Source organism: Macaca mulatta, chromosome 4 (assembly GCF_049350105.2).
Source record: "Macaca mulatta isolate MMU2019108-1 chromosome 4, T2T-MMU8v2.0, whole genome shotgun sequence".
In the NCBI taxonomy this organism is placed as follows: Eukaryota; Metazoa; Chordata; class Mammalia; order Primates; family Cercopithecidae; genus Macaca; species Macaca mulatta.
Window position 1 is genome coordinate 143,114,521 of NC_133409.1, and position 27,586 is coordinate 143,142,106.

Below are 27,586 nucleotides of genomic sequence, written 5' to 3' on the forward strand. Positions count from 1 at the left end.
AATTTATTTCACACAGATTATATCAATCTGTTTCTTTGTTGCTATGTAATGTAATAATCATTCTCAAAATCCTCAGTTTATCCAAAACTTAAACACTTGCACCAGAGCTGTGCCCCACATCAACCCACTGGTGCCCACCCTCATGAAGAGACAGCAAATAAGGGGTGCCACTGGGAAGCCTGCCCTTGTTCTGGGGAAGCAGGAATGCCCCCCTGCCCATATTGTCTCAGTCAAGGCAGCCATCCACACAATTCCTTTCTTTAGCCCGAGGTTCAACTTCCCTATTAACATAGACAACACTTCACTGAAGCTGAAGTATAAGAAATTTTCTGCTTGATGTGTTTAATATCCTAGTTTCCTTGCACATCACATGCCTCTCTGAGGGGCACAGGAGAATGTGTCTGGGGTAAGGTTTGGGGGAGGGTTCCCACCATTTAAAAGGGAGGGAGAGACCGACTCATAAAGGAATCCGTCGGAACCCTCTGCTCTCCCCGGAGGTCCTGACGCCCAAGAGCGAGCTCTCTCTTGCTCCAAAAGCTTCCTTTGCAGCCACGAACTCCTTGCCAGCCTCTCTAGGATGGCTGGCTGTCTGGGTATCTGCAGTGCTGCTGTGTGTCACCATGGCTTGGGGCTTCCTCACCGTGGCTGGGGACAGAATTGGTAGGTTTCCCCACCCAGCCTTTCTGCTGTTCATTATTTGTGGGGGAGGCTGCAGGCAGGGCAAACCTTAATTAGCTCCAAGTGTGAGTGGGTCAAATCAATTACTGCTGCACTCTCCTGAACACCACCACAACCACCATGATTCCGCTCATTTCCACTAGATGGGAGGAATCGGAATTGTCCATTTACGCACACAGACTGTTCACAGCAATGAAGAAAAGTGAATGAAGTATATACAAGCTCCCAAGTGGGAGAATTTCAAAGACAGGGGGAGCCTGCCTCCATGGTGATCATGGGGACTATTGGTTTCTCTAAGAGAGTCTCTTCATGGTCACATCCCCTAAAGCTAGAGAGTGTATCCAAATTCCCACTCAAGAGACAGCGTGTGGTCACAGATAATGTATTTCCAAGGAGAGGTGGAGGCAATGTCTCTCTTGGCCCTCTGGGCTCCTGGAAGTGGCAGGTAATCTGCACCCACAGTCTGGACATTCCTAACGTGTCCCTAGATGAAACCCAGAGGATTCTTGAGCGTCTTTAAAACAGACTTGGGAGCTCATACCCCAGGGCTGGGCTCCCTGGTGGCAAGGCTGCCCTGATTCTCTGGGCATGGCAGAGGCAGGCACCAAAACAAATACCTGGAGGAGAAGCGGGCACCTTCTCAATGCTCATTCTCAACACCACCTACAGCCGTTTCCAGAAACGGCTGCTGGCAGTGGCCCAAACAAAGCCCCTCAAAAAGAAACTGGGCAGTAAGATGAGGGGGCAAGATGAGGGAAATAAGCAACCCAGACATACAAACAGCTTCCCTTTGAGAGAAGACAGGGGAGGGTGGTGACCCCAAGTGGTGCAAGCAGAGGAGGCTCCCGTCACTCCTGCTCTGTGTTTGGCTGAGGTCAGAAGAGCCACTTTCAGAACCACCTCCTCTTGCAAGCCCCAGTTTCACTAATAAGCCATTGACCTTGAGTTTGAGTCTGGGGTTGATTTGCGGCTCTGTCTGGGGGAACCCCAAGGGCCTGTGGCTTCATGAGAAGAAATCCTCCTCATTTTCACAGCGATCATTTTTCCTCTCCTCTCGCCACTGTGATCAAATTAGGAGGCTGCTTCTCCTAGGAGAAAATGTGTCCATGGTCCCAGGAGGCACTGCCCATTTACCTGTCTGATGGATTTGGGGAGGGAAAGCAGGATGTATGTGTGTGTGTGTCCCTTCCTTCCCCTGTCCCTGGGAGTGTCTCTCCCACCTGGATTGGCCACCCGGCCTGCAGCAAGGACCCCAGGGAGAGCAGGCGCTGGAGTCTCAGCTGCAGGAGGCCTGGCAAGTGGCTGTGTACATGCTGCTGCCCGCCGTGGCCCCACTGCTCAGGCTGCTGGTGGGACACTTGAGGGGCTTCATGCTGCTGTCCCTCTGGATGTGCAAGTGCTCAAGCCGCCAGCGCTCCCAGCTCTTCCGAAATTCCAACTGGACCTTCCATGGGAAAAGGAGGGAAACAAAAGCCATCCTGCAAACCAACTGCTCACAAAATGGCCCCACTGTTACATTAGCGGGGAAGGGAAGAAATCCACTGCATTATATTAAGAGACAGAAGTCAAGGCCTTCGGGCGCCTAAATTAATATCCCAATAAAATTGTTTATTGTTGCCTCCTATTTTCTGCATCTCCTCGGGAGAGAGATCGGCTTGATGACCTATTTGGTCTTTTCCATCTCTAAACTCTGTGATTCAGCTAAGTACCTTTTACAATCCATCACAGTATTATTTAATGGAAGAGAATGAGAGGGAGGGTGAAACGCAGGGAGACAGGAGATGGGAGAGAGAAGAGAGACTCTGTCTTTACAGTACACATCCCAATTTCAGCTTGGATGATTGGGAAGGGGGACAGCAACCCCCAGCCTTCCTGGTGTCTACAGCAGACCCTTCTAAACTCCCTGAGGGCTTCTCTCCAGGCCCCAGCACCTCACAGGGGAGGAGGGAGGGAAGGAAGGAATGCGGCTGAGACGAGCAACAGCAGGGAGGAAGGGGCAGCCAATGAGGGCTTCTCAACTGATGCCATCCAGAGAGACTCTGCAGTGACCTGGGTGCAGCCCAGGGAGGTCAGTCAGCCAGGATCCCTGTTGTGCTGGGCTCTGGCCTCCCCATCAGGAAAAGCCTCTCAGGAGGGCAGATGCTTGGGGACCAGATTGTTGGGGCAGAAAGAGACAAATCCAAGTAACGCTGTGGAGCCCCCATCCCTTGAGGGTTTGTGACAATGCCGTGGCTCCCTGTGGTGGCCAGTGATTCTGGTCCCTGGAGAGGCCTAGCTGGAACCTGAAACGCTAGTCCTGGGGGGTCTAGACTGCTCTTCTGGGTGATGTTCCCATAAATTTGCTTTCCAGAGCTTCTTTGAAGTCCCCAGCCTTCCCACACCAGAGTGTCTGGGGTCTGGGCCCTTCCTTTTAGGCCAAGTCACCAAGATGGCCTGCTGCCAGCGGCTGTGGATAAGGGGCCAATCGCCCCACCAGCCCCTGTGCAAACAACCCTCCTCTCCTCCTCCTTTGTCATCCATCCAGCTACGCCCAGCAAGACGCCTGGTATGGCTGCATGCCATCCCTTAAAAGAACATTTTCTGCACTGAGTAGAGTTGAGATGGCCCAGAGGCTGCCTGCCAGGATGACGCCAGTGTCCCACGCAGCGTCAGGAACCCAAGCCTGAGTGGGGGAGGGAAGGAGGCTGAGCAGACACCACCTACAGCCACCCTGTTGTATTCCAGCTCCCTGCCCGGCTGAGCCTTTGTGAAGGGAGCATATGCTGACAGCTGGGATGGGGGCCCTGAGTCCAGTGGTGGACCCCACTTGTGCAGTTGCCAGGAAGTCAGGCTTGTTTCATAGCCTTTCCACTGGAGAAGGGGGGAAAGATGGTAAACTGAGGCACACCCCCGGGAAACCACCTCAGAGACCAAAGAGGTTTCAGGGACACCTGTGGGACTTCTCAAGGTGCTGACACACAGTGTCTCCTTCTGCCCCCATCTCCCTCAGCACTTTTCCTGAACCTCTGCTGTGACCCCTGTAATCACAATTGTCCTTGAAAATCACCATATTTATTGGGCACTTACTGTATGCACGGCATTTTCCATTGATTATCTCAGTTAACTTTCACGTCGACCCTGCAAAGCAGCTCTACATTTAAAGATGAGGAAACCGAGGTGCAGAGTGTTTATTTCCCCAGGTCGCTTAGCCAGGATTTGAACCTAGATCTGGCCTGATTCCAATGCCCGGCTCCTAACCTCCGGCCTCCCACTGCATGACTTTTGCGGTCCTGCTTGTCCCTGGTCCATCTCCTCCCCCCTCACCTGGGAGCACCTCGAGGGCTGGGGCCACATCTTCCTCATCTCAGCGTCCGTGAACCTAGCACAGTGCCCAGCATACAGCAGGTGCTCAATACATGTGTTTTAAATGAGCCAAATGAATGAACACGTAAGTAGATGAGCATTTCACATCAGGTTGCTTCTGTTCCTCAGCTATGAAAATGAACACACAAAGACAACACCACTGATCCCGAGCACCTGGGCCGGCACTTCGGCCACCACACTTCCTCCTCCACCATCGGATTTATCCTCATCCCTGCCCTCCACCTCTGCAGTGCAGCACACCCCTCCTGACCTCCCTTTCCAGCAGGCACCACGCCAGCCTCAGGATTTGGAGTGAATTGGGAAGCGCATTCACCTTCACTTAGAGCTGGGGAGACAGAGGCAAGGGAGGCAAAACGACTTGCCCCAGGTCACACAGCTCAGCAGTGGCAGGGCTGGGACCAGCACTCAGGGCTCTGAGTCACCTCACTGTGGCTCTCAGGCACAAGCTACAGCAAAAGCACCTTCAGGCCTCCCCCGCCCTGTCGCCGCTCCCGCTCACTAGCAGCTGGTGCAGGCCTTGGCAGCCACACAGAACCAATATTCAAGCCATCTTTTCTCCTCAGGTCACAAGTATCTGGCACTGCCATGGCAACCCTGGGTCTGCAGAACGGCTCTTGTGGACAGAGGCCTCAGCCCGAGAGCCACATGTGTCTTTTGTGGCCCAGTGACAATGATGTATCTGTCCTTGTGCCTGGAGCAGCCAGGGCATGAGGAGTCTCAGGGTGGGTTTAAAGGAACTGGGTGGTGCTCTGAAAGGAGACAGGTTCTCCTGTTCTCTGAGCAGGGTCTCCTGGACCCCATGGCACAAGCCTGGAAGATCCACGGGGTCTGTAGCCAGGCCTGGTCAGAGAGGTGCAACTCTGGTGATTCAGGGTCAAGTTCTTTTCCAAGGGCAAAGAAGTACTATCCCCTTACAAAGGTGGGCCAGTCATAGGTGGTGCATGAGGAGGGAAGTGATGAGATGACTGGGCTTGGAAGGATGGAATCTGGAGAAGCAGCTGAGTCAGGGGTCAGGGGAGACTCTTGGCAATGGTGGCGGGGAAACCAAGCACACATGTCTGCTGGTGGGGCTGCGGTGAGTGTGTCAGAGGAGAGAGAAGTGGGAAACAGGCACGTGGGGGGCTGAGATGACAAGGTGGCAGCAGGAAGCCTCGGTCTCTCCCCACGGGCCTCTGCTCCTCATCCCCACACAGGGATTCCTGCCACCCTGTCTTGTCCCCATCACCACTGGGCTGGAATGGAAAGCAGCAGAGCTCAGGGTTGGGTAGCACATCACCCAGCTGGCTGAGAGCATTCCTGGAGGGAAGGCCATCCACAGAGCTTAGGTTTTGCACTTCCTCGTTTGCATCAGTTTTAAAGAAATTCATTTTGAGGATATGGCAGTGGAGGAGGACCAGGGCTGCGGTGTCTTGCTGCCTCCTGTGGGTCAAGAGCCTGTTGGGTGAGGCCCTTCCCTCCTTCCCTGCCCTATCCTCCAAACTGAGCCTGCTGGATCCTCTGAGACCTGCCCCAGGAGCAGCCAGAATCCCATTTATGAGCCACTGTTTGCCAGGCACTGCCTTCACCTCCCCAGCACCTGCTGCCCTGAGGCATTAAGCGGGATCTCACCCCCACCACAGCCCAGTGGAATCTCGCCCCCACCACAGCCCACTAGCTCTACCGCCTTCTAGCTATTGAATTAGGGCTACTCATTTCATTTTGCTGAGCCTTAACGTTCTTAGCTGTGAATTGGGGATACCATCTGCTGCACAGCGTTGGATGTAATGAGACGCTTTGAGCAGCTTATATGCAGTAAGCACTTAAGAAACCTTGGTTTCCCTCCCATTTGGAGGTCTGAGGGCCATGCTTCCCATGGGTAGCCAGTTCAGCAGAGGCAGGGGGAGGCTCAGGGACAGGGGAACATTCCTCTCCCTTCCTTTTCACCCAGCCTCATTTTCTCTGCATGGCATCCTCTGAAATTCCCTGGGCCCCTGTCTCTGGGAATCACTGAATACTGATATTTAATAGCGATTGCTTACTGAGCATCTGGAGATAATGGTGTGTGTTTCTTCGTGCCAAGCAGCACCTGTGAGGAGCTAGGATGGGCCTTCAGCATCCCACCTTGAAGGAGGGACCTGTTCTCTGTTCCCCTTTCCCACCTTTTTCAGACTTTCTTAATCCTCACAGGAATCTCAAAGGTAGGCATTATTACCCCCACTTTGTAAATGCGCAAACTAAGTTTCAGAGCGGGCAAGTAACTTAGGCAAAGTCACACAGCTCATTAAGTGATGGGGCCTAGATCAGACCAAGTAAGACGCCAAAGCCTGCATCCTTGCATCTTTTCTGCTACATCACATTGCTTCTTCAAGCCATCTCATAGCTCCCTGAAACACCCAGGTCCCCACCCACTGTCCTTTCTGCATCCCCCACACCCATAGAAAAAGACAAGTCTATTAATGCGCTGACTCCAAGATCCCTGAGCTCTGGGATTCCATAGCTGAGTACCTTGGAGGAAGGGGCCTTTTCCAGGTGCTTACGACACAGCCATGCCCTCCTCCCAGGAGCTGACCATCTCAGGGATAGGAGGGAGGCCTGCTGTCCTGCAGCCATTTGCAGGAGAAGGTGTGGGGCCAGCAAGAACCCCCTTCTCCCATCCTAGCACCAGAAAGCCACCCCCTCCCCCAAAGTGAGCCAGGGCTCTTGCCTGTGTGTATGAAGAATGGGGTGCTTTCTGCTTTAATGCAGAATTAATTTGAATCCTGGCTCTGCCATGCCACTATTCCCATACTTCATCTTAGCCAAAAAGCTAAGAAGCGATGTGTGCCACTATTTCCAAACCTAGGTCACGTTTCTGACTCTCTCTGATCTTCAGTGTTCTCATGTATATATAAAAAAAAATGGGAATATGAAATAAGAATTTTAGTAGGGTGTGGGGGTCCTAATTAAATGAGATAGTGATTATTAAAGCCCCAACCATGTGGCTTGGGTATGTGTGTGTTGAATCACTTTGTAAGTGACAGTCACCACCACCAAGCAAAGAGGGTCATTCAGGATTCCCTTAACCTGAGGCTGGGTCTTCCCTAGGGTCACATGCCATTAGGGTATGCCTGTACATTTACGTGTGTGCGTGCGTGTGTGTGTGTGTGTTCATGTGTGAGAGAGATCCATGCACAGAAAACCAAATCTGTGAACAAGATGCCTTCTCACCCCTAGTGCCTCAGTGGGGTGAGTAGGGGGTTTCAGCTGACAAGATTGATGGGAGTCCCCACTGTACAACTCCAGACTGGCCGATGGTACCCACCCACCAGGGTCCCCACCATCCCTCCTCAGAGCTTACCTCATTGTTGACAAAGCAGTACAAGATGGCCACCATCAGCCCCTGGAGACAAGAGTCACATCAGGAGGGAGGAAGCAAGAGGGAGGTGACCTGAAGACTGGCCCCTGGTCAGAAGCACTTTGGGACTCCATCCTCAATATCCCCCTCCCCAAATCCAGTAGCCCAGGCAGATCCAGGAATGGGGCAGTGGCTTCCCTCTTATTTCCTTTCTGAAGGAACACCAGAGTTGCACCTCTCTGACTAGGCCTGGCTACAGGCCCCAGCTAGCCTCTCCCCATGGATCTCCCAGGCATGTGCCATGGGGTCCAGGAGACCCTGCTCAGAAGCTGCCCAGAAGCTGTAGAGATCCTACATCCAACCTCTCCTTGAAGAGGTCTGATCCAGTGAAGTACAATGACTCTGATCGTGGAGAACATTCCCCACCCCAGCCCCATCTGTTCACGCAGGAGACCCAGGGCTCCAGAATTGTGTTCTGTATGTCTGCACATGTATGTAAATACACACACATGAGCCCACATGTGTGCAGGCATCTCGTGACATTCGTGAGGGGCAGGGACCAGTTTTTTGTATTTTTACACCCCCTTAGCGTCATCTAATGCTAGTGGAGAGGATCAGTTCTTCTCTTTGAAACTGTGACACCGTAACTCTGGTTTTAACACCTCTGAGGCTCCTCTGCAAAGCGAGGCTAACCCTGCACATCTCCTGGGTTCTGTGAAGAGTGAATGGGCAATTCACTCCTTATAGGGCGCAATTCACTCCTTTACATTTTACATGCAAAAATGCATGTAAAGCACCTGGCAGGGTGCTTGCCACCCAGTAGATGGCAGCTGCAATGCCAGGCTGGGTACCCAGAGCTACATCCAAGAAGGTTTCTTGTCCCATGTGCTTACAGAGAAGACTGGCCGGGGTATTGGGACACCTGGGGATACTAGTTCTGGCTCTGCTCCAACTAGGTGACTTTGGGTAGGGATCACTTCTCCGGGTCTCAGTCTTCCCACCTTTTCCATCTGCATGATGCAGGCTGGTGTCTGTCCCACCCCCACTCTAGGACTTTACAAGCAAGTGTCCCCAACCATGAAGTCACCTGGAAGGAGGTAAAGGAGAGCTCCGTGAACAGCTTGATGAAGCGCAGGGTGCCCCGGGCATGCTCGTCCATCACAAAGGCAAAGATGACCTCATGAGTCCCCAGCAGGGGGATGAGTGTCAGCGTGGACTTGGCAAGTCTGAGGGGCAAGGCGGAGATCTCGAGTCATTCTGGACCTCTCCCATGGACTCTTTTCCCCTTTCTCTACCCTCTCCACTTCCTACCAAGTCCTGACATCTGGGTCATGGATGTTCTCCCACCCCAAATACCCTGGGAAAACAGTCTGCCTGGAGGGAAAGAATAGAGGTCAAGACCCCAAGAAGACCAGGGGCTGCCGAGAGACAGGGCAAAAGCAAGGGTTTGGGGTCCCAGGCCAGGCCTGGGTGGAAGAAGAGGGTAGTGTAGGGCTCTAAGCTAAGCATCCCAGGATCTCTCTTTCTTTCTGCTAGAAGGAAAGGGGCACCTGCTGAGGGTCCTCAGTAAATTCAGCTCAGTTACATCACCTGCATTTGATGTCTGTCTTGCACATGAGATTGGCCTTCAGTTTGGATACCACGATGCAGATGACCCGAACAAAGATGAGGAAGTTCACCTGCGGGGTGGGGCCGGGATTGGCAGGGGGCACCAGCCCAATCCTATCATAGCTGCCACTCCCATCCCTGACACCATCACTCACCCCAATGGCAAAGAGAATGGGCAGCCGGATAATGAGCCAGTAGTTCATGTTGGAGTTCCTGGTCCAGCAGCTGGGGAGGGAGAGAGATGCATGCATGCATCCAGCAGGACTCACAGGATCCCCAGCTCAAGTGCGGGCACAGGGGCCACCGATGCACATGGCCATGTCGAGTGCCACACACACAGCTCCCAGGAGCCACCCAACAACCAGTCCCATGGACCCACAGGGCCCTGCCAGTGCACAGCCCCACAATACACACGTACAGTCCAAATACACAGTCATACACGGAGATGTACACAGCCCCCAAACAAGCTTTCAAGGACCTACCAACACAGTCATGTGTGTTCGCAGAATCATATACAAAATGACAAAAACATTTCACTGTTTCACATAAACGGATATTACAGAAGAACCTGCAGGAGGGCACCATGTACCCCATAGACCCAGTACCATTAGTCATCAAACAATCCTAGGACCAGGCAGGGGCAGGGAGGGATTAGAGAACAAAATCCACATTCTAATCTCCTGGTCCCCACCTTTATCCTCCCAACAGATGGGTGCCCCAGGTACCAAGGAATCCCATGGACCTTGAGGATGGGGACCTGAACACATCCACCCCCTTGGAGCAGGACACTCACCCCTCGTCCTCATAGAGGTACTTGACAATGCCCCAGGGGACAACAAACAGCAGGGGAACACCTAAGAGAGAGGGAAAGATAGAAGGGGAGAGGGGCTGGCAGGCCAGAGCCACAGTCCACATGCCGAGGCCTCTCCCTGCCCCAGGCCCCTCACACTTCCAGCCTCTCTCTTTGCCTGGCCTCAAACTATGCTTTCTAGTTTTGTCTGGGCACTTGGGAGAACAGAGGCAGCAGGAGCCCCATGCAGACTCCCAGACTCTTCCTTACAGAGAGGTCCTCATCAGTCGTCAGTCCCCCACCTCCTATGTGCCAGGCACACTGTCGGGACTTGCCCTGAGAGTCCCGCCTGAGTCACCAGGTCACAGACACCCAAGTAGCAATGGGACTGGGCTGTGCGGTGGAGACAGCACGCTGGATGAGGCGAGGTGCAGGTGAACCCTCTGATGTCCTTTTTCTCTCTTGCTTCAGCCCACATTGCCGATCTTAGTCATCTCCTTCAGGCACTGGATGTCCTTTCAGTCATCTGTCCTCTACCCCTGTACACCTGCAAGAGGGCTCAGCAGAATCCTGGAATGGAGACAGGAGCCCAGTCCTTGATGCCAACTGACCAACTAACTGTCCGCAGTGGCCTACAATAACAACAGCTACAACAATACTACTCTCCACTCAGCTGAGACTTGATTTGTGTGGTAGACGGCCTCTAAGATGACCCCTAGGGATCCCCACCTCCTGTGCTCTTACTCTTGTGCAGTTAATCCACATTGTATCAGTATTGTTTCATGTGACCCATGACATCTGGCAGAAGTGATGGCATGTCACTTCTGATTGTTATAAAAGACACTGTGGGTTGTTTTGCAAGCTCTCTCTCTTTCTCTGATCACTTGCTCTGGGGGAAACCAGGTGCCATGTGCTGAGAGAACTCAGAAGGCCTAGATAGAGGTCTCTGCAGCAAGAAATGGAGACCTCCAGCCTCGGCCAGCAAGGAACTGGGTCTTCCGGCCAACCGCCTCGTGAGTGAGCTTGGAAGTAGATTCTCCATCCCCAGTTAAGCTTTGAGATGACAGCAACCCTGGTGACAGCTGGCTGCTTCTCTGTGAGTGCTCTGATCCTGGAAGAAGGTCTCAGAGAGAAGGGACAGCAGGCGGTGGGGGATGGCCAGAAGGAAGCTACTGTATGTGTATGTGGCTCAGGAAATCCACATGCTCTTGCCTAGAGAGTTTTCTCTCTGAGATCCTGAGCCACAAGGTACCCAGCTAAACTGAATCAAGATTCTAGGCCACAGGAACTGTGATATAACAATGGTTAGTTGTTTTAAGCAGCTAAGTTTCAGGGTTAATCGTTCTGTAGCAACAGAAAATTAATACAACTGGTTCCCAGTTCCTTGAGGGTAGAGCCCAGGCCTCACTCACCTTCAGAGCCTCAATGCCCAGCTCACCCTGAGAGCTCAATCTGTGTTGGTTGATTTAAAATTGGATTGTCCTTCCTCACATGACAGATGAGGAGATGGATCAGGGGCTCAGAAGGGCACAGGTGGGGCTCGAATGCAGGGCTGCAATCCCATGTCCACTCAGTGGCCTTCTGCACTGGCTCTCTCCATGCTCCACTGGTGGCTCCCTCAGTGTTGATGTGTCTGAGATAGGTAAGTGTGTACATATTAAGGCATGTAGACACGTGTGTGTGAGGGTGTGGTGGGTGGACCATGAGTGTGCACGTGTGGCTTTGGGGAATCTCTGCCGGGAGCACATTTCCAGGACCGAACCACTTCAGAGCCTTTCCTGTCACGATTGTCTATATCTTTAGCACATCAGTGTCCACTCAACAGCAGCTACTAAGCAGTTTGTGTGCCCAGATCTACTGTGCTTGATGATGCAGGGAGAGATGGAGGAAGCAAAGGAGCCCCAAGCTGACCAGCATTCTTCGTCAGCTCTCTCTCTCCTGGCCCATTTATTTCTACACAAATCAGACCTCTCAGCATCCAAGGTGCTTTAGTAACAGGCCTTTATGAGACTGGACAAGGAACGGGATGATCTCCAAAGGCCCCAGCACATGGCACGGGACTGCCACATAGAAGATGAGCAGTGAGAATGGAATGAATGATGGGTGAGTCAATACACCAATGAGGGAAGGAAACTTCTCTAGGCAAGAGCATGCCGATTTCCTGAACCACATACACATGCAGAAGCTTCCTTCTGGGCATCCCCCGCCCCCTGCTGTCCCTTCTCTCTGAGACCTCCCTCCTTCCAGGATCAGGGCACTCACCCATGTTATCAGCCAGACCTGGCAAGTTTCACTCATCGTCAGCATTTCCTTAACAAGGCCTTTTCAAAAAACACAGCCACGAAAGCCCTGCCGCAAGCAAACATTACGTACTCCCTGCTGGCTTCATCTTTCTCCCATTTAGAAAACGAGCAAGACAGGTTGGAGAAAAAAGCTCAAATTAAGACACACAGAACTGGCTCCGGGAAGTAATGATTCCCTCATCCATCACCGGCCTCCCTCCTGCACAGCCTCCGTGTGGATTTCTACAGGCCCCCAACTGCCTGGGGACTGCAGCAGAAGCTGCCATGCCCTTTGGGGGACCTCTCCAACTGTGTCAGAGTCCTAATTTCAATTCTTCTACTTGCACACGAAGCTAAAAGTTGTTTCCCAAGTATCCCAGCTTGGGCAAGGCCTCCTGGCATCAGGTCCAAGCTCCTAGTAACCTGTGAATCTCTCTCCGTCTCCCCCCACCACAATTCCTCAAGAAAAAGGTATTCTGATTGGAGCAGAGTATCCTCTGGGTCTTGCCCTTGTGCTCCCACAGATCCCGAGCCCTGAGCTGGGGTGTGAGGTGCTAGGAAAAGGACTTGGCACTCCCTCCCCCATCTCCCACTCAGAGACCTCTAGGGCAGTGTGTCCCCACCAAACTCCAACCAGCCACCCCCGCTCCTCTGCACACATCACACACGTCCCTTGATTGTTCCTGCCCTCGGGTCGCCATGGTGACAGGCACTAACAGCGCTGATGCTATTTCCTAGAATGGACAGACACCGTCCCCCACCCTGAAGACAGCCTTCCCTGAGCTGACCTCAATGGCCTCCCTCCTCCCCAACCCCTAGTGAGCTGCAGGGCTCTCCACCTGCTCTAGCAGGAGGAAGAAGCCTTGGGGAGAAAAGGCCAAGGAAGGTACTGGGTCCTGGGGGAGGAGGAGGAAGGTGAGAGCAGGGATCTGTGAGCAGGAGCCAGGCCTACCTGCCCACCTGTGCAGAGGCCCGAGCCTTCTCAGGGGTGCTGCAGGGAACTGAAGGGACACAGTCCAGGCAAGAGAACAGGGCATGATGGCCACAGGCCCAGAACCTGGGAGTCAGGAGGCTTGGGTTCCAGGGCCTGCTCTGCCTGTAAGGCCCTGCCAGCTCTGGGCCTTGGTGCCCTCAAAACACTGGTCACATTAAAATCTCAGGCTACTCTTCTCCCGGTGGGGGGCTGCACAGAGCAGAGTGGCTGAGGAACACCAGTAACAACAAATGAAGTGCAAGGACAGGGGATGGAGAGCTTGAGAGGGTGGAGGGCACAGAACCTCGAGGGCCAGTGGCCTGAGGGACCTTCCTGAAGAGGCAGTGGACCCCCTGGTGTGGGAAGGCTGCTCCCTGAACATTCCTGCATGGAGAACAGCCTTGCAAAGGCCCGGGGGCAGAACCAGTCAGGGAAGAGGAGTCTGGATGTGTCTCAGCTGGAAAGTCCCTGGAGGTCAGTGACAGTGGCAGCCATGGTCAGAGCAGCATGAGGTGGGCTCATGAGGAAGGAGGAGTGAATAAAGGAGTGGCAAGCAGGGTGGGGGATGGTGTGGAACAGGAAAACTACCATGGATTCAATGACAGATTAGGGAGGGCACAGGGCAGGGCCTATCCTCTGGGCACCGTGGCCCCCTCCAGAAAGGCCTGTTGCATGTTTTCCCAGGGGTGAAGGGGATCCCAGCCCCCTGCCCAACCCCAACACTGCCCCTCATTACAATCCCACGTGGTGAGAGGCAGAAGCACAACCAGAAATGTTCCAGCAAAAAAAAAGACACAATGGTTCTTGGCAAACTTTTTTGGCTAGAACATTTCCAGCTGGGCTCCAGGCACATCCGCCGTCCCCCCTCTCCTTGGCTGGCCTCTGGTCCCGCTGCCCCACCGTACCTGGCTCTCCTGTGAGCCCTCCTCTCCACCATCATGACAGAGCACCAGCAGGCTCCCCCGAGCCATCGCCCTGACCTCTTGATCCCCTCCCCACCTTGAGGCCCAGGACTCACCATTTCCCTCAGGTCCTCGGGCTGCTCAGGACTGGGTGTGAACTTATGTCCCCATGTGGTCTTAAGAGGACAGTGCATACCTCCAATGGTATGCATGATAGTGGTAGAGGGTGGTGTTTGGCCACATGGGGTGGAGGCTTCCATTAAGGGAGGATAGTTATGCAGAGGAGGGAAGGACCATAACCCCCTACAGCATCTTAACAGCCCACGGGCAGCAGGTCCTGTGCCCAGGAAGGGGGCTACCCAGTGGGCCCTGCCCCTTGCTCAGCAGTGCATTCCAAGTACCAAGTTAGAAGAGGGGCCAAAGTCTCCCACCCCCATACCACAGGTTCGGGGTGGGTGACGGTGGGCCTTACCCCAGCCTACGCTCACATACAGCCTGAAGATTCGTTGCTCAGAGAAGACCGAGAAGGCCAGCAGTGTGTACAGGTACACGCCCTCCACCAAGAGCCAGTAGTAATTGGCCGCCACACAGTATTGCATGAGCAGAAACACCACGCGGCAGCCCAGAGAGTCCTGGGGGTAGAGGAAGGGTGTTGTGGGGACAGCAGCTCTGCCCTCTGCCTCTCTTGATACTATTCCCCATCCTGCTCCAGCCACTATCCTGCCATGGTTAATGCAGGAGGAGACAGCTCACATCTCCGGCTAGGGATAGTGCTAGGGACTTTATCTGCTTTAGCTCATCGAATCCTCATTATCCTGATTGGAAGAAAGTTATATTATCCCCCCCCCCTCCGCAGGTGAGAGAAGTAAGTGGCTTCTCACTTATTTCTCAGCCTCAGAGAAGTAAGGGACTTGCCTAAAAGTGTACAGATAGTAAGTGACAGAGCTGGGATTCAAACCCAAGTGTGTCTCCAAAGACTACTCATTTGTGTCAGACTGAGAATTCCCTAGGGCAGTGTCTCCTCCCTTAAACTGGGGGCTCCCCAAGGTAGACTGCCTCTCTCAGCAGACTGGAGGGTCCCAAGGTGAACTGCCTCTCCCATCAGACTAGGGGCTCCCAAAGGGCCAGGACTGGTCAGCTCTTGCCTTCCCCTGTCCCAGGTCTGGCTAGGGTGGCAGAGGCAGGCATCCTCCAACCACCTATCGCTCCCAAAGTGATCCTGGATGCACCACACACCTGGTAGGAGAGGAGCCCATCCCACTGGTGCTGCTGGGCGGCCGTGCTGTACATCCACTTGAGGGCTGCGTCCTTGATGAAGACGGACAATGCTCGCAGGATGAAGGATGCAAACAGGTTCAGGTGGATGTAGTTCCGGGTGCAGTGCAGGTGTCTGAAGGAGAAATCAGGGCCCTTCCCTGGCAAGGCAGCCAACAGTTCTGCTCTACAACCCCAAGTTCTCAAGCTAACACACACATCAGTCATGTTTCCGGCCCTGGGACTGTGCGTGTGTCATCTCCTGTGAATACCCTTATTCCCCATCATCGTGAAAATCCTCTGTCCAACTCAAATCCTGCCTCTCCATGAAGGCTTCCGCTGTGTGGTCACTGCCCCCTCCTCCCATCCACATTCTATCCTTCTCTCTGCAGCATCTTCTCTTACACAAAGTCATGCATAACTGAAGAGATTTATGCATGAGGATCAGTTTCCCCAACGGGAACATTGCTTCTTCATGACAGGGCCTACATCTTAAATGCCTCACAGAGGCAGACCAGGACTAGGCACTTGGTAGGAATTCAGAAACTATTGGATAGTTTTAACATCCTTTCATGTGAAAATGTGTAGCAAAATGAAAGTACAGGGGCATTTATTAACCTGATAAAGGCTATTTACTTAACCAGGAGCAAATATCAATCCTAACTGAGAAATTGTGGGAGCATTTCCTTTGAAATCAGGAACAAAATAAGGACGTCTGTTATCATTGCTTTAGTCAACATTGTAACTACAGATCCTGCCCACAATAATAAGGCAAGGGAATAATGTACAAGAATTGGAAGTAAACAAAATGGTTCTTATTTGTAGATGATAGATTATCTTCATAGAAAATTGAAGAAATCTACAAATTATTAGAACTAATAAGACAGTTTAGCAAGGTTGCTGATAAGCATGTTTGTATATGCCTGTGTTAAAAAAATTTAAAGTAAATGTTTGAAAATAATTTATTCGCAATATTTTAAATTAACTGCCTTGAAATGAGTCTAACAGAAGATGGGTAAGATCTCGATGGAGAATTTTATGAACCTTGCTTGAAATCATTAGCGAAGACTTAAATTAGTGGGAGACAGACACATCACATTCACAGATAGAAAGACTCGCTATCTTAAAGGAGTGAAGTCTCTCCATACTAATAAAAATTCTAACTTATTTTTAAAGTAGAACTTTAACAACTTATAAAGAAGAGCCAGGGCTAAGAATATTCCAGACACTCCTAAAGAATCACAGAGGAGGAGATTTTGCTATATGATTTCTAGTAAATTTACAGTAGTTAAGGCACCGTGGTATCGGGATAGGGAAAGATAAACAGCCTAACAGAAAAAAACTGTAGGTGACTGACACCAACCCACTCGTATATGGAGCCTTGCTACATGGAAGGGCAGTCATTGCAAATCAACAGGGAAGGAAAGGCTATCAATAAATGGTACTCAGGCAGCTAATTCCACATATAGAAAAAAAAATGAAATCCTTTATTTATATCATACACAAATATGAATTCCAAGCAGATCAAAGAACCATAAGGAAGAGCAAAACTCTGAAACTTACAGAAAATATAGGTGGCCATCTTTATGACACTAGGGTAAGGAAATATTTCTTTTTTTTTCTTTCTTTCCTTTTTTTTTTTTGAGACAGAGTCTCACTCTGTTGCCCAGGCTGGAGTGCAGTGACGCGATCTTGGCTCACTGCAAGCTCCACCTCCCGGTTTCAAGCCATTCTCCTGCCTCAGCCGCCACGCCCAGCTAATTTTTTTGTATTTTTAATGGAGACGGGGTTTCACCATGTTAGCCAGGATGGTCTCGATCTCCTGACCTCGTGATCCACCGGCCTTGGCCTCCCAAAGTGCTGGGATTACAGGCATGAACCACCGTGCCCGGCCAAGGAAAGACTTCTTAATAAGACTGTCCACAATTTGTTCTTCGGAAAAAAATGAATAATTTTAAACCAATCAATAAAATTAACTGTTATCAATTGGTAAATCTTTATTGATAAATTTTATTTATCAATACTAAATTGATAAACTTTATTCCATTAAAATGAAGAACTACTGTGCGGAAAACACCATAAAATGAGTGAAAAAATAAGCCACGGACTAAAGAGAGGGTAAATTCTGGATTAGTATCCAGAATATATAATGAATATGTAAAATAGAAAAGAAAAATCCAAATAAGCCAATGGAAAAGTAAGCAAAGGATCTGAAAAAGCAATTCACAGAATAAATCATGAAAAAAATGCTTGATCTCTCTGGGAATCTGGAATATGCAAATTAAAATCATAAGGCAGTTTCAGATACTTCAGGTTAGCAACAATTAAGTCTGAAAACACTAAACATTGGTGATAAGGCCAGACAAAGGAAGCTCTCTTTTATTACTGGTGAGAGGGTAAACTGGTGTGACCAAAGAGAAGAGCAACTTAACAATACCTAGTAAAATTGTAAAAGCAGGTGGTAGTCAGACCTGGCAATTCTACTCCTAGGTATATGCCCCAGAGAAATACACAAGTAAGAATGCACATTGCACCAACATTTGTAATTCAGAAAGACAAAAAGAGAACAACTCAAATGTCCATTAAAAGGTTAACAGATAAATTGTGCTCTATTATACAATGGAATATGGAATGGTGGTTAAAAATCCACAAAACAGGACTACTTGTGTCAATGTGAATGAATCTCATACAAACATAATGTTGGACCAAAAAATTACAGAAAAATATTTCTATGATTTGAATGTTGTGTTCCTCCAAAATTCATGATAAAACTTAATCCTTAATGCAATAACAGTATTAAGAGGTGAAGCCTCCAGAAGATGATTAGATCATGAGGGCTCTGCTCTCAAGAATGGGATTAGTGCCCTTGTAAAAGAGGCCTATGTGAGTTTGTGAGCCCTTTGCCTTCTGTGATGTGAGGGCATAGTGTTCACTCCTTCCCCACCATGTGAGGACACAGTGAGAAGACACCATCTCAGAAGCAGAGAGCAGGCCCTTACTAAACATCAAACTGCTGGTGCCTTGATCTTGGGCTTCCCACCCTCTAAATTGCGAGAGATAAATTTCTATTATTCAAAAATTACCAAGTCTAAGGTATTTTGTTATAACAGCAGACACAGACTAAGACAGAAATTGGTACCGAGAGTGGGGAGCCGTGAAACAAATACCTAAAAACGTAGAAGTAGCTGTGGAATTGGGTGGTGGGCTAGAAAAAAGTCTATGTTTCCACAAATGGCCCATACAAGGTGATTCTGGTGAGAGCTCAGAAGAAGATGAGAGCTATGTAGAAAATTTCTATCTTTGTAGAGATTATCTAAGTGGTTGTGAACATAATAATGGTAGAAATATGAACAGTAAAGGCCATTCTGACGAGGTCTGAGATAGAAATGAGGAGCATTGCATTAGAAACTGGAGGAAAGGCCATCTTTGTTATAAAGTGGTAAAGAATTTGGCTGAACTGTGTCTATATCCAAGTGTTTTGTGGGAGAAAAGACTTTCGAGCAATGAAAGAGAATATTTGGTGGAAGAAATCTCTAAGCAAAGTGTTGAGGGTACAGCATGGCTTCTCTTGACTGCTTATAGCAAAATGTGGGAGGAGAGAAATGAAAGATGAAATTTATAATCAAAAGAGAAGAAGAACTTAACGATTTGGAAAATTCTCAGTCTGGTCATATTGTAAAGAATGCAAAAGCATGTTCAAGAGACAATGCCAAGGGTGTGGCCAAGTGAACATTTAATAAGCTTAGTATGGATAGAGGAAAGGCAGGTGCCATTCATCCAGAAAGTGGAAGAATTACCCTGAATGCATTTCAGAGATCTTTAGGCACAGATGTCAGGGTCTTGAGAGCAGAACAGTTTTGGGGGAGGAGCCCTGGACAATGTGAGACATTGGAACTCACTGCCCAGGGCCACCTCCTGTCTCTGCTCCCTACACTGGGGTGCAGTGCTCCTTGGCCACCCTAGCTGTGGTTCAAGTGGGCCCAGGTATAACTCAGGCCATCCCTCTGGAGGACATAGCAGTAAACCTTGGCAGTGCCCATGTGGTGCTAACTCTACACACACAGAGTGCAAGAGCTATAGGGAACATAGCTGCTTCTTTGAAATCCAGGAAGACCTAGATTTCAAAGGATATCCTGGAGAGCCTCAGGGCCTGGGCAGAGTGGAGATTTCTAATAAATCTATAGTAGTTAAGGCACAGGGGCAGGGCCGCTACAGAGAGTCCTGACTAGGGCAATGACTAGCAGAGTCATGGGGGACAAGATTCTCTCCCAAGACCCCAGACTGGTAGAGCCACCAGCACACAACTCCAGCCTGAGAGAGCTGCCACATGAGCTGAATCCAGCAAAGCTGTGGGAGTGGGGCTTCGGGGAGACTTGGGGACTCAACTCCCACCTCTATATCAGGAAGGCAGGACACTGAATCAAAGAAGATTATTCTCAAGCTTTAAGATTTGATCTTGTTTGTCCTGTTAAGTCTGGATTTACTTGGGACCAGTTACCCCTTTCTTCCTATTTCTCCCTTTTTTGATATTAATTTTAATTCTTTATTTTGTTTCAGATAAAAAATAAACAATTGTATTTATTTAATGGTCTCTTACGTTGCTCAGGCTGGTCTCCAATCTCTAGCCTCAAGCAGGCTTCCCACCTTAGCCTCTCAATTAGCTAGGATTACAGGCATGAGCCACCACACCCAACCCTTATTGCTCCCTTTTGAAATGAGAATGTCCATCCTATGAAATAAGAATGCCTGCCCCACCATTTCATTTTGGAAGCACATAACTTCGGTGATTTCATAGGTTCACAGCTAGAGAGAAATTTCCTTCAGGAGGAATCATCCCTTGAGTCTCACCCGTACCTGGTTTAAATGATATTTAGATGAGACTTTGGACTTAGACTTTACAGTTAATGCTGGGATGAATTAAGACTTTGGGGCCATTGGGATTAAATGAATGCATTTTGTATGTGAGAAGGACAGGAATTGGGGGGCCAGGGGCAGAATGCTATGGTTTGAATGTTGTGTCACTCCAAAATTCATGTTGAAACTTAGTCCCCAAGGCAATAGTATGAAAAGGTGAGGCCTTTAGGTGATTCGGTTGATGAAGGCTCTGCCCTCACGAATGGGATTAGTACCTTATCAAAGAGACTTGAGGGTGTTTATGAGAGTTTTTCACCCATTTGCCCTTCTGCCATGTGAGGACACAGTGAGAAGGTGTCATCTTGGAAAGACAGGATGAGCACTTACTAGACATGGAATCTGCTGGTGCCTTGATCTTGGACTTCACAGCCTTCAGAACCATGAGGAATGTATTTCTGTTATTTAGAAATTACCCAGTCTAAGGTATTTTGCTATAGCAGCAGGAAAAGACTAAGACAAGTATGTTCAACACACTATTAAAAATACACAGAATCTTGCTATATATTTCTATAGCTACTCACAAATGTGGTAAAAGTACAAGGAAATGTTTGGGAATTCAAAGAGGCACATTCAGGGCTTACCTCTGAGGGGCGTAGGGCAGGGAGAGGGATGTGATCAGAGAGGGTTGCCCAGAGAAGTGTAACTATGAGATGTGTTATTTCTTAGGCTGGATGGTGTATGCATGAGTGATCATAATATCAGTCAGTCATTGCATTTTTGAATCACTGGAATAATTTGTAATAAAAGAGGAGAATATTCATTGAGTGAATGCATTTATTGAGCACCATGTGCCCAGGACTGTGCCAGGTGCCTTGAAGGTGGGAGGGGGAATGCCACCTCTCCTGCTCTTGCTGCCTGGTGTCCTGAGGTCTCGTTCTCTCAGAATTCCTCCCTTCTTTGAACCCAGTCCCCCAGGCCCACCTCCACCAAGTACAGAGGAGTGGGAAGAACCTGATACTCTGTTCCCAGTTCCTAGTTTGGAAGGAACGTCTCATCTAGGTTAGACCTAAGGAGGAACTTTTCCACTGGGGCTGAAAAGCCCCAAAGGGAGGAGGATCTCTAGTCCCCAAGATCTTTTCTAAAATCATACTGACTTCTGGATTATTAAAGTTCCATATGTTCATTGGAGAAGATCTCCTGGGATTTTCTGTAATCCCGTCACCGACAGTTAAAGTTCTGAGGTTGGTGGTGCATGTGTGGTATTTTTGTTCTTTTTTGCAGTACATATGCACACATTTACACAGTGGAGACTAGACTAAGAACACAGTATCATATCCTGTGTTTTCAACCTCATATTCTAAGGTCAGGGCTCTCTGGAGAGCTCTTAAGGGAAGGAAGAATGTGCCGCACTGTTGCTTTGATTTGGTGTTGGGCTGCTTCATTCCTCTATCTGGGGGAGTTAGGATGAAGCGGCCCCCTCCTGGGGTCTGGGCTACCTTACCTGAAGCCAAGGAGGATCGCAGAGGCGATAACCAGAGCAGAGAAGGAGAGTGCGTAGCCCACCGTGTAGATGATGTAGAGGGACAGGAGCTGCTCCTCCGGGGAATTCTGTGGCACACAGGGGACATAAGTGTACATGGGCAGCCCATGGCCCTCTTCCCACAACCTTCCTTCCCATGGGACAGAGGCAGAGTTTGGGACCCAAGTCAGGACTCACCAGGGATACCGGGACCAAGAAAGAGAATAACCGTAACCTATGGCGATGGTTCTTGGATATCTCGGGCCCCGTTCCAAGGCCAGAGAGGTGAATACATACCACCTTTGTCCAGAAAGCATGGTGTACAAAGCCCCCAGAGGCAAGGGGATAGATGAAATGACCGCAGATGCCCCCACCAAAGCCAAGGGCTTTTGCTCCAGTGAAGCCAAGACACAGCTCCCCGCCCCCTGGCTCAGAACCCCGCCTCAACTCACTCTCTCCCCTCGCTTGGACTCCTCACACTCCGACAAGTCCCTCCAGGGCAGGCTGGAGTTGTCCTTCTGCAGCCAGAGGCCTTCAGCTGTGCAGAACCGGTACACGTGGCCCTGCGGCACTGGGGTGGGGAGACCTGGCCCTGAGCCTCAGCCCAGAATAGGGCAGCCTGCCCAGTGCTAGATGCCCCCCTTCCTCCCCAAACCTGAGGGCTATCCCTGCTCCCCCAGAATGGACCACTCTGAGTTAGTGACATCCTTTTCCCTTCTTTACACACAGACACACACACACACACACACACACACACAGACCTGGACCTTCCTCTCCTGTCATATACCCTGTTGGTCCAGGGACAAGATGGGGTCACCACGGTAGGGGCTCCTCAGCTCCACCCTCAGCCCTGCCTCTCAGCCACCCTAGGACACAGTTTAATGAATTCATGCCTTTGAGATGAGACGAGTTTAGCTCACATCCGTGTCCCTGCCTTCAGCCTCAAATCACACTACTGACAAGGTCTGGCACCAACCAGCAGCAGTCACTCGCTATTTCTGATTTTCAGGACTCAGCACCCACCTCCCTCCCACACTCCTTGGGGAGAGCAGACCCTGGGAACAAGGTTAACACTGAGTTCCCAAGAGAAGGGAAGGGAGGCAGAGCACCAATCTGAGAGAGAGAGAGAGAGACACAGCCCTGCCCATAAGAAGTCCTAATCTGATGGAGGAGACACAGACCTACCTACAAGGACCTCCGGGTCTAAAAGGAGTACACAGCCTCATGGATATATGCAGCCTTGGCCTTTGGAGATCCCCCATAGAAAAGGGGAAGACCCAGCTCCTACCTTCATGTAGACTCTAATTATATGTTGGAAATGGAGATAGCCCTTGGAGAGAGGGAAGGATCCAGCCCCTGTCCTCAGGCAACTCCCCTGTCTGAGGATGGTGGCACCGTCCCTGGCTTCAGAGAATCAAGACTCACACACACAAAAAAACAAAAAAGACCTCAGAAAGGAACAGCATAGATGGAAACTAACAGAGATCAAACACAGGCCCTGCAGAGGCGAGGTGGGGCATGGCCTGTGCCCATTCACATCGCAGCAGAGGCTGTCCCCCGCCATGCCCCATGTCCACCTACCAGGGAGATGGCTGACCTGTGGCCTCAGGTTTGATGTGAGGCTGATAGAGGCCACTGCTTATTTGCATCCAGGAGGAAATGCCTCATTCCTAGCCTCCCTGCAGGGGAACTTAAGTTTGACACCAGGGCCAATGAACTTGGGACAAAGGGCACAGTGAGAGGGTGTGGGGGACATTGACCTGTAGGGAGCACAGGGGGACCAAGAAGGGAAGCTGTAGGCAGGACGAACTTTAAAAGAGTTCAACATTCTAAAAGTCTAGAAGATTTTTTAAAGACCAGCTTTCCCAGCTGTGGGAGGAAGGAGGGAATGAGGGACAGAGAAGGGAGAAGACACCAGAGGCCCACTGAGGGTAGTGACTGGTCAGTGTTCATGTGGAGAGACAGCAGTCAAAACTGGGTCTTGGCTGGGCGCAGTGGCTCATGCCTGTAATCCTAGCATTTTGGGAGGCTGAGGCAGGTGGATTGCCTGAGCTCTAGAGTTCGAGACCAGCCTGGGCAACACGGCGAAACCCCATCTCTACTAAAAATACTAAAAATTAGCTGGGTATGGTGGTGCACTCCTGTAGTCCCAGATACTCAGGAAGCCGAGGCACAAAAATCACTTGAACTTGGGAGGCGGAGGTTGTAGGGTTGTAGTGAGTTAAGATCGAGCCACTGCACTCCAGCCTGGGCAACAGAGTGAGACTCTGTCTCAAAAAAAAAAAAAAAAAAAAAAGAACTGGGTCTCCTGAGAAGAGGCTTTATTAAAGAGTGGGTGTGTGTGTGTGTGTGTGGGTGTGTGTGTGTGTGTGTGTGTGTGTGTGAGAGAGAGAGAGAGAGATAGGGACTATGGCAGCCCCAGGGCCTGACCCTCAGGGGTGCAGGACAGGGGCAACCATCTAGTCTGGGGGTTCTATTTTTCGCCCCAGCAAAAAATGTGGCAGGGACAACTTTACTGCAGAGTCCGATGACAGCCCTCTTACAGCACTGTCAGCAAGGCCTGCCAATGGACCTTGCCCTTCCCTAACCCTGATCCCAGACACCAGGACTCCCTGCTCTTTCTTCTCCTCCTTCCCAGCTCCTTTCCCAGACAAACCCTGAACCACGTCCCTCTTCAAGACACAGACATTATCTGGTGACCCAGTGGGGCGAGTCAGCTTGTGGCATGACTCCTTCTGGAAGAACCTGCATTTTAAAAGACACTTCACCTGGGAGAAAAACAAAAACCTGAAAATCTAATGGTGAAACTGACAGCAGTGGGAACGATGGTGTTCCAATACCCTTCAAAAGCATTTATGAACAAAATCAGGCGTATCCCCAACGGCAGAGAAGGGGAGGCACATGGTCTGATTTTAGCAATGTGAAGGGCCCCTCTCAAGCCCCCAGATGCCTCTCTTATCTGCTGCATGGATGCCTGAGATTCTTCACTGGGGCCAAGTCTTCTGACATGAGGAAAAATCAGTGTTCTCCTGTAAATACCCCCAAAAGCAGTGATGGGAACCTGAGCTGACTCCATGCAGAATGAGATGCTGTCAGAGCCTGCTCTAGCACCCTGCTTTGATGGGAGGGAATGGGGAGAAAGGAAGAAGGCTGAGGGGCCAGGGAAAAGAAGACACAGCCATGGAACCGCTGGCACACAAAACATCTAAAGACCCACATACCCAGGACTCAGTCTGCAACCATATGATGATAGTAAGAACCACTTTCCACAGCTGGCACAGGACCTGGCATACAGTAGGCACTGCCTTGTTGCAGGTTCCCTCACAACATGCTCCTTATACGCTCTTTCCGTAGGCTGCGCCTTCACAGAACCAGTTTTTGAACACCTACTGTACACCTGACACCTTTGGACATTATAACCACCTTTCAAGGTAGGAATGGTTAGTCCCATTTTACAGATGAAGAAACCGAGCCTCTGAGTGGCCATGTGACTTTCCTAAGATCATCAACTAGAAAGTAGCAGAGTCAAGACTAAAACCCCCCAGCTCTTTGCCTCCAGAGGCCTAAAATTAGCGGCCAAACTTGCTGTTAATAGGAAAGAACGTGGCATGTGCCATTCTCCTCTGCCCTTCCTCTGGGCTCAGATTTCTCAACATTCAGTCTCCTGCCAGCAGGCCCTCTTGCCAGTGCAGACCCCCGGCAGCTGCACCATTCCTGTGCCCTCTGTTCAGAGCCAGGTGGGAGGGTGGGGAGGTGGTGTGTGCACAGATGTGTGCATTACCGGCACAGAGTCAAAGGATCGCTGTGTCCCTCGCTCAGCAAGCCTGTGCAAGTGCATCTGTCAATTACCCTTCATTAGCATCAAATATTAAAAGCCAGGCTGGTTCCTGGCTGGGCCCATGATCCCCAGATGCCCATCTTGGCTGGAGGTGGGGTGGGTCAGGGCATAGCCCTACTTATCAGCCAGGCTTTATCTGGCTTGGGAGGAGCTGGTAAATCACAGCCAGGGATTTGGCTCAAGGCTTGTCAACACAGGGAGGCAGCCCAGCAGCCACATGCCAGGAGGCCCAGGGATATTTCATTAAGCCAGACCCTGCTGCTGGAAATAAAACCCCCAATTAAACACTTCTCCTCCCGGAAGCTGATGCGGCGCCTGTAATCAAGCTAACAGCCGCCCTTCCACGTGGGTGCTGGCACTCAGGGCCATGGAGAGCTGCTCATGAATCCATTAGCTCCTGCACCCTGGCAACAACGTGGCCAGCAAGGACTACTGGGCCCCATTTTACAGATGCAGAAGCTGAGACTCAGAGAGGCCAGGCACAGGGCCTCCCCAAGGGAGTGAGATGAGGGTCAAAGGCCAGGCTCGAAATGAAGGCATCAGCTCAGGGCCAGGGTGAAGGGTACTGTAGAGCATCAGGGCTTAGGAGAAGGAGCTCAGGTTCTGAACAACACAGACCCAAGTTCAAATCCTGATTCTGCCTTCAACCAGCTGTGGGACGTTGGGCATGTCCCTTCACATCCTCAGGCCTCAGTTTCTTTATCTGTAAAATGGGAAGCATTATGACTTCCCAGAAGATAAAACATGTGAAGTGCCCAGTACATAGTAGACCTTTGAAACATCCTCCCCGACGCCGGTTTCTTGAAGGGGCACTTCTTCACTAAGACTGGAGATGGAGCTTGTGACACCACTTCAGCCAGAACTCCTCTGGGGACAAGCTTGGGCCCAGTCTCCGCTTGGCAACCCCAGGCTGTTGTAAAAGCCCCCAGGCTCGACATTACTCAGGGGAGGCACCTGCCAGAGTTTCCAAGAACTGTGAGTTACAGGTTATTTTTAAAGCATTTTATGACTCTCATATAATTAGAACTAAGCTAACAAACAGGTAGGGATCAGGAGGGGGTGTAGCTAATGAGGCCGGAATGATTTGTAACCAGCAGATCAGCTATTTATGGGCAAGCGAGGCTGCTGAAGGGTCCTCGGGCGGCCAACAGGCTCTCTGAAGCCCCACTTCAGCCTTCTCCTCCAGGTCTCGTTTGCGCCAGTCATTTCCTTTGAACATCTTCTGTCTTTGACTCATCTGCTCCTGCTCTCTCTGCACGATCCTGAGTCCCAAGTTCTCAATTAGAGGGGTCAGAATTCAAGGGCTTGGCTGGCTTCTCCAGGACACCGTGTAGTTCCGAGGCCGGTAGCCTGGCCCCATGTCCAAGGTGCTGCCTGGAACCCTTGCTCCTTGGAGGAGCTTCCTTTTCCCTTCCGCATCTGCCTGTTCTTTCAGGTCTGGCCCCAGTCCCACCTGTCCCTGGAAGACTTCCTAATGGCGCCACACTCTTGGCAGAAGGGGTGGCTCTGGCCTCCCTCAGTACCACTACTTGGGCTGCTGAGCCGACCTTCAGCTCCACGGAGGGGTTTACCCCTTCTCCCCAGCGCACACACTCACACACCTCTAAGGTCTCAGTGGCATCCCTAGCTCCTAACATGACCCAGCTCAAGGATCTGGTGATTATTTTGACTTTTGCTTTTTCTCAGATCACCCACTCCTCTGCTCCATTCTGAACTCTAGAAGCCTGAGCCATGGGACAGCACCCCTCGGCTTCCCTGGCCTCTGCTGGGTTGGGCCAGTGGGAGGCACTGGCAGAAGATGGAAGGGCAGAGGGAGGGAGAGAGATGCTAGGTGTTCTCCCCTGCTCCCTCCCTGCCTTGATTTGAGGTCTGCCAGTGACTTTGCCCCTCTGTGGCCACAGCCCTGCTGGTAGCTTTTCCATTGTAGCCCAGCTGTCATGGGGATCCCCAGCCCCATTCTTGCCCCTTACTTCTCAGGTCTAGGGGTGCTCAAGCTTTCCATTGTTGTAGTCCCTGGTGCTTTATATGCCTTATTGGTCCCTTTACCTTGCCCAGCCTCTGAAAAGGACCCCCGTCCCACATTAAATTCTCTCCAAATTGCCAACTGAGCATGTTTTCTGCCAGGACCCCCTTCCTTCTCCCTGACACCAGGGCACACTGTGACGTTTCTCCACAGGCTACTCCCTTGATCAGCCCAAGAAAGCTCCAGAAC

General features: G+C 50.7%; 1 protein-coding gene across 5 annotated transcripts in view; it reads right to left on the reverse strand.

The window, feature by feature from the left end:
- Positions 1–325: 325 nt before the first annotated feature.
- Positions 326–27,586, reverse strand: part of GLP1R (glucagon like peptide 1 receptor) — a 39,081-nt gene continuing 11,820 nt past the window's right edge. For 2 of the 5 annotated variants that reach the window (XM_028847603.2, XM_078000046.1), the window contains 10 exons: positions 21,989–22,107; positions 21,519–21,625; positions 15,146–15,299; positions 14,382–14,541; positions 9,756–9,816; positions 9,118–9,187; positions 8,945–9,033; positions 8,442–8,580; positions 7,358–7,399; positions 326–2,122 (listed from right to left, as the gene is read on the reverse strand). In XM_028847603.2, the coding sequence (XP_028703436.1) occupies positions 1,955–2,122; positions 7,358–7,399; positions 8,442–8,580; positions 8,945–9,033; positions 9,118–9,187; positions 9,756–9,816; positions 14,382–14,541; positions 15,146–15,299; positions 21,519–21,625; positions 21,989–22,107 (1,109 nt within the window). In that variant the 3' untranslated portion in view covers positions 326–1,954. Of the gene's footprint in view, positions 2,157–3,065; positions 3,341–7,357; positions 7,400–8,430; positions 8,581–8,944; positions 9,034–9,117; positions 9,188–9,755; positions 9,817–14,381; positions 14,542–15,145; positions 15,300–21,518; positions 21,626–21,988; positions 22,108–27,586 lie in introns of those variants that run through there. The other 3 variants (XR_013416430.1, XM_078000045.1, XM_078000044.1) reach the window with 3 other exon arrangements.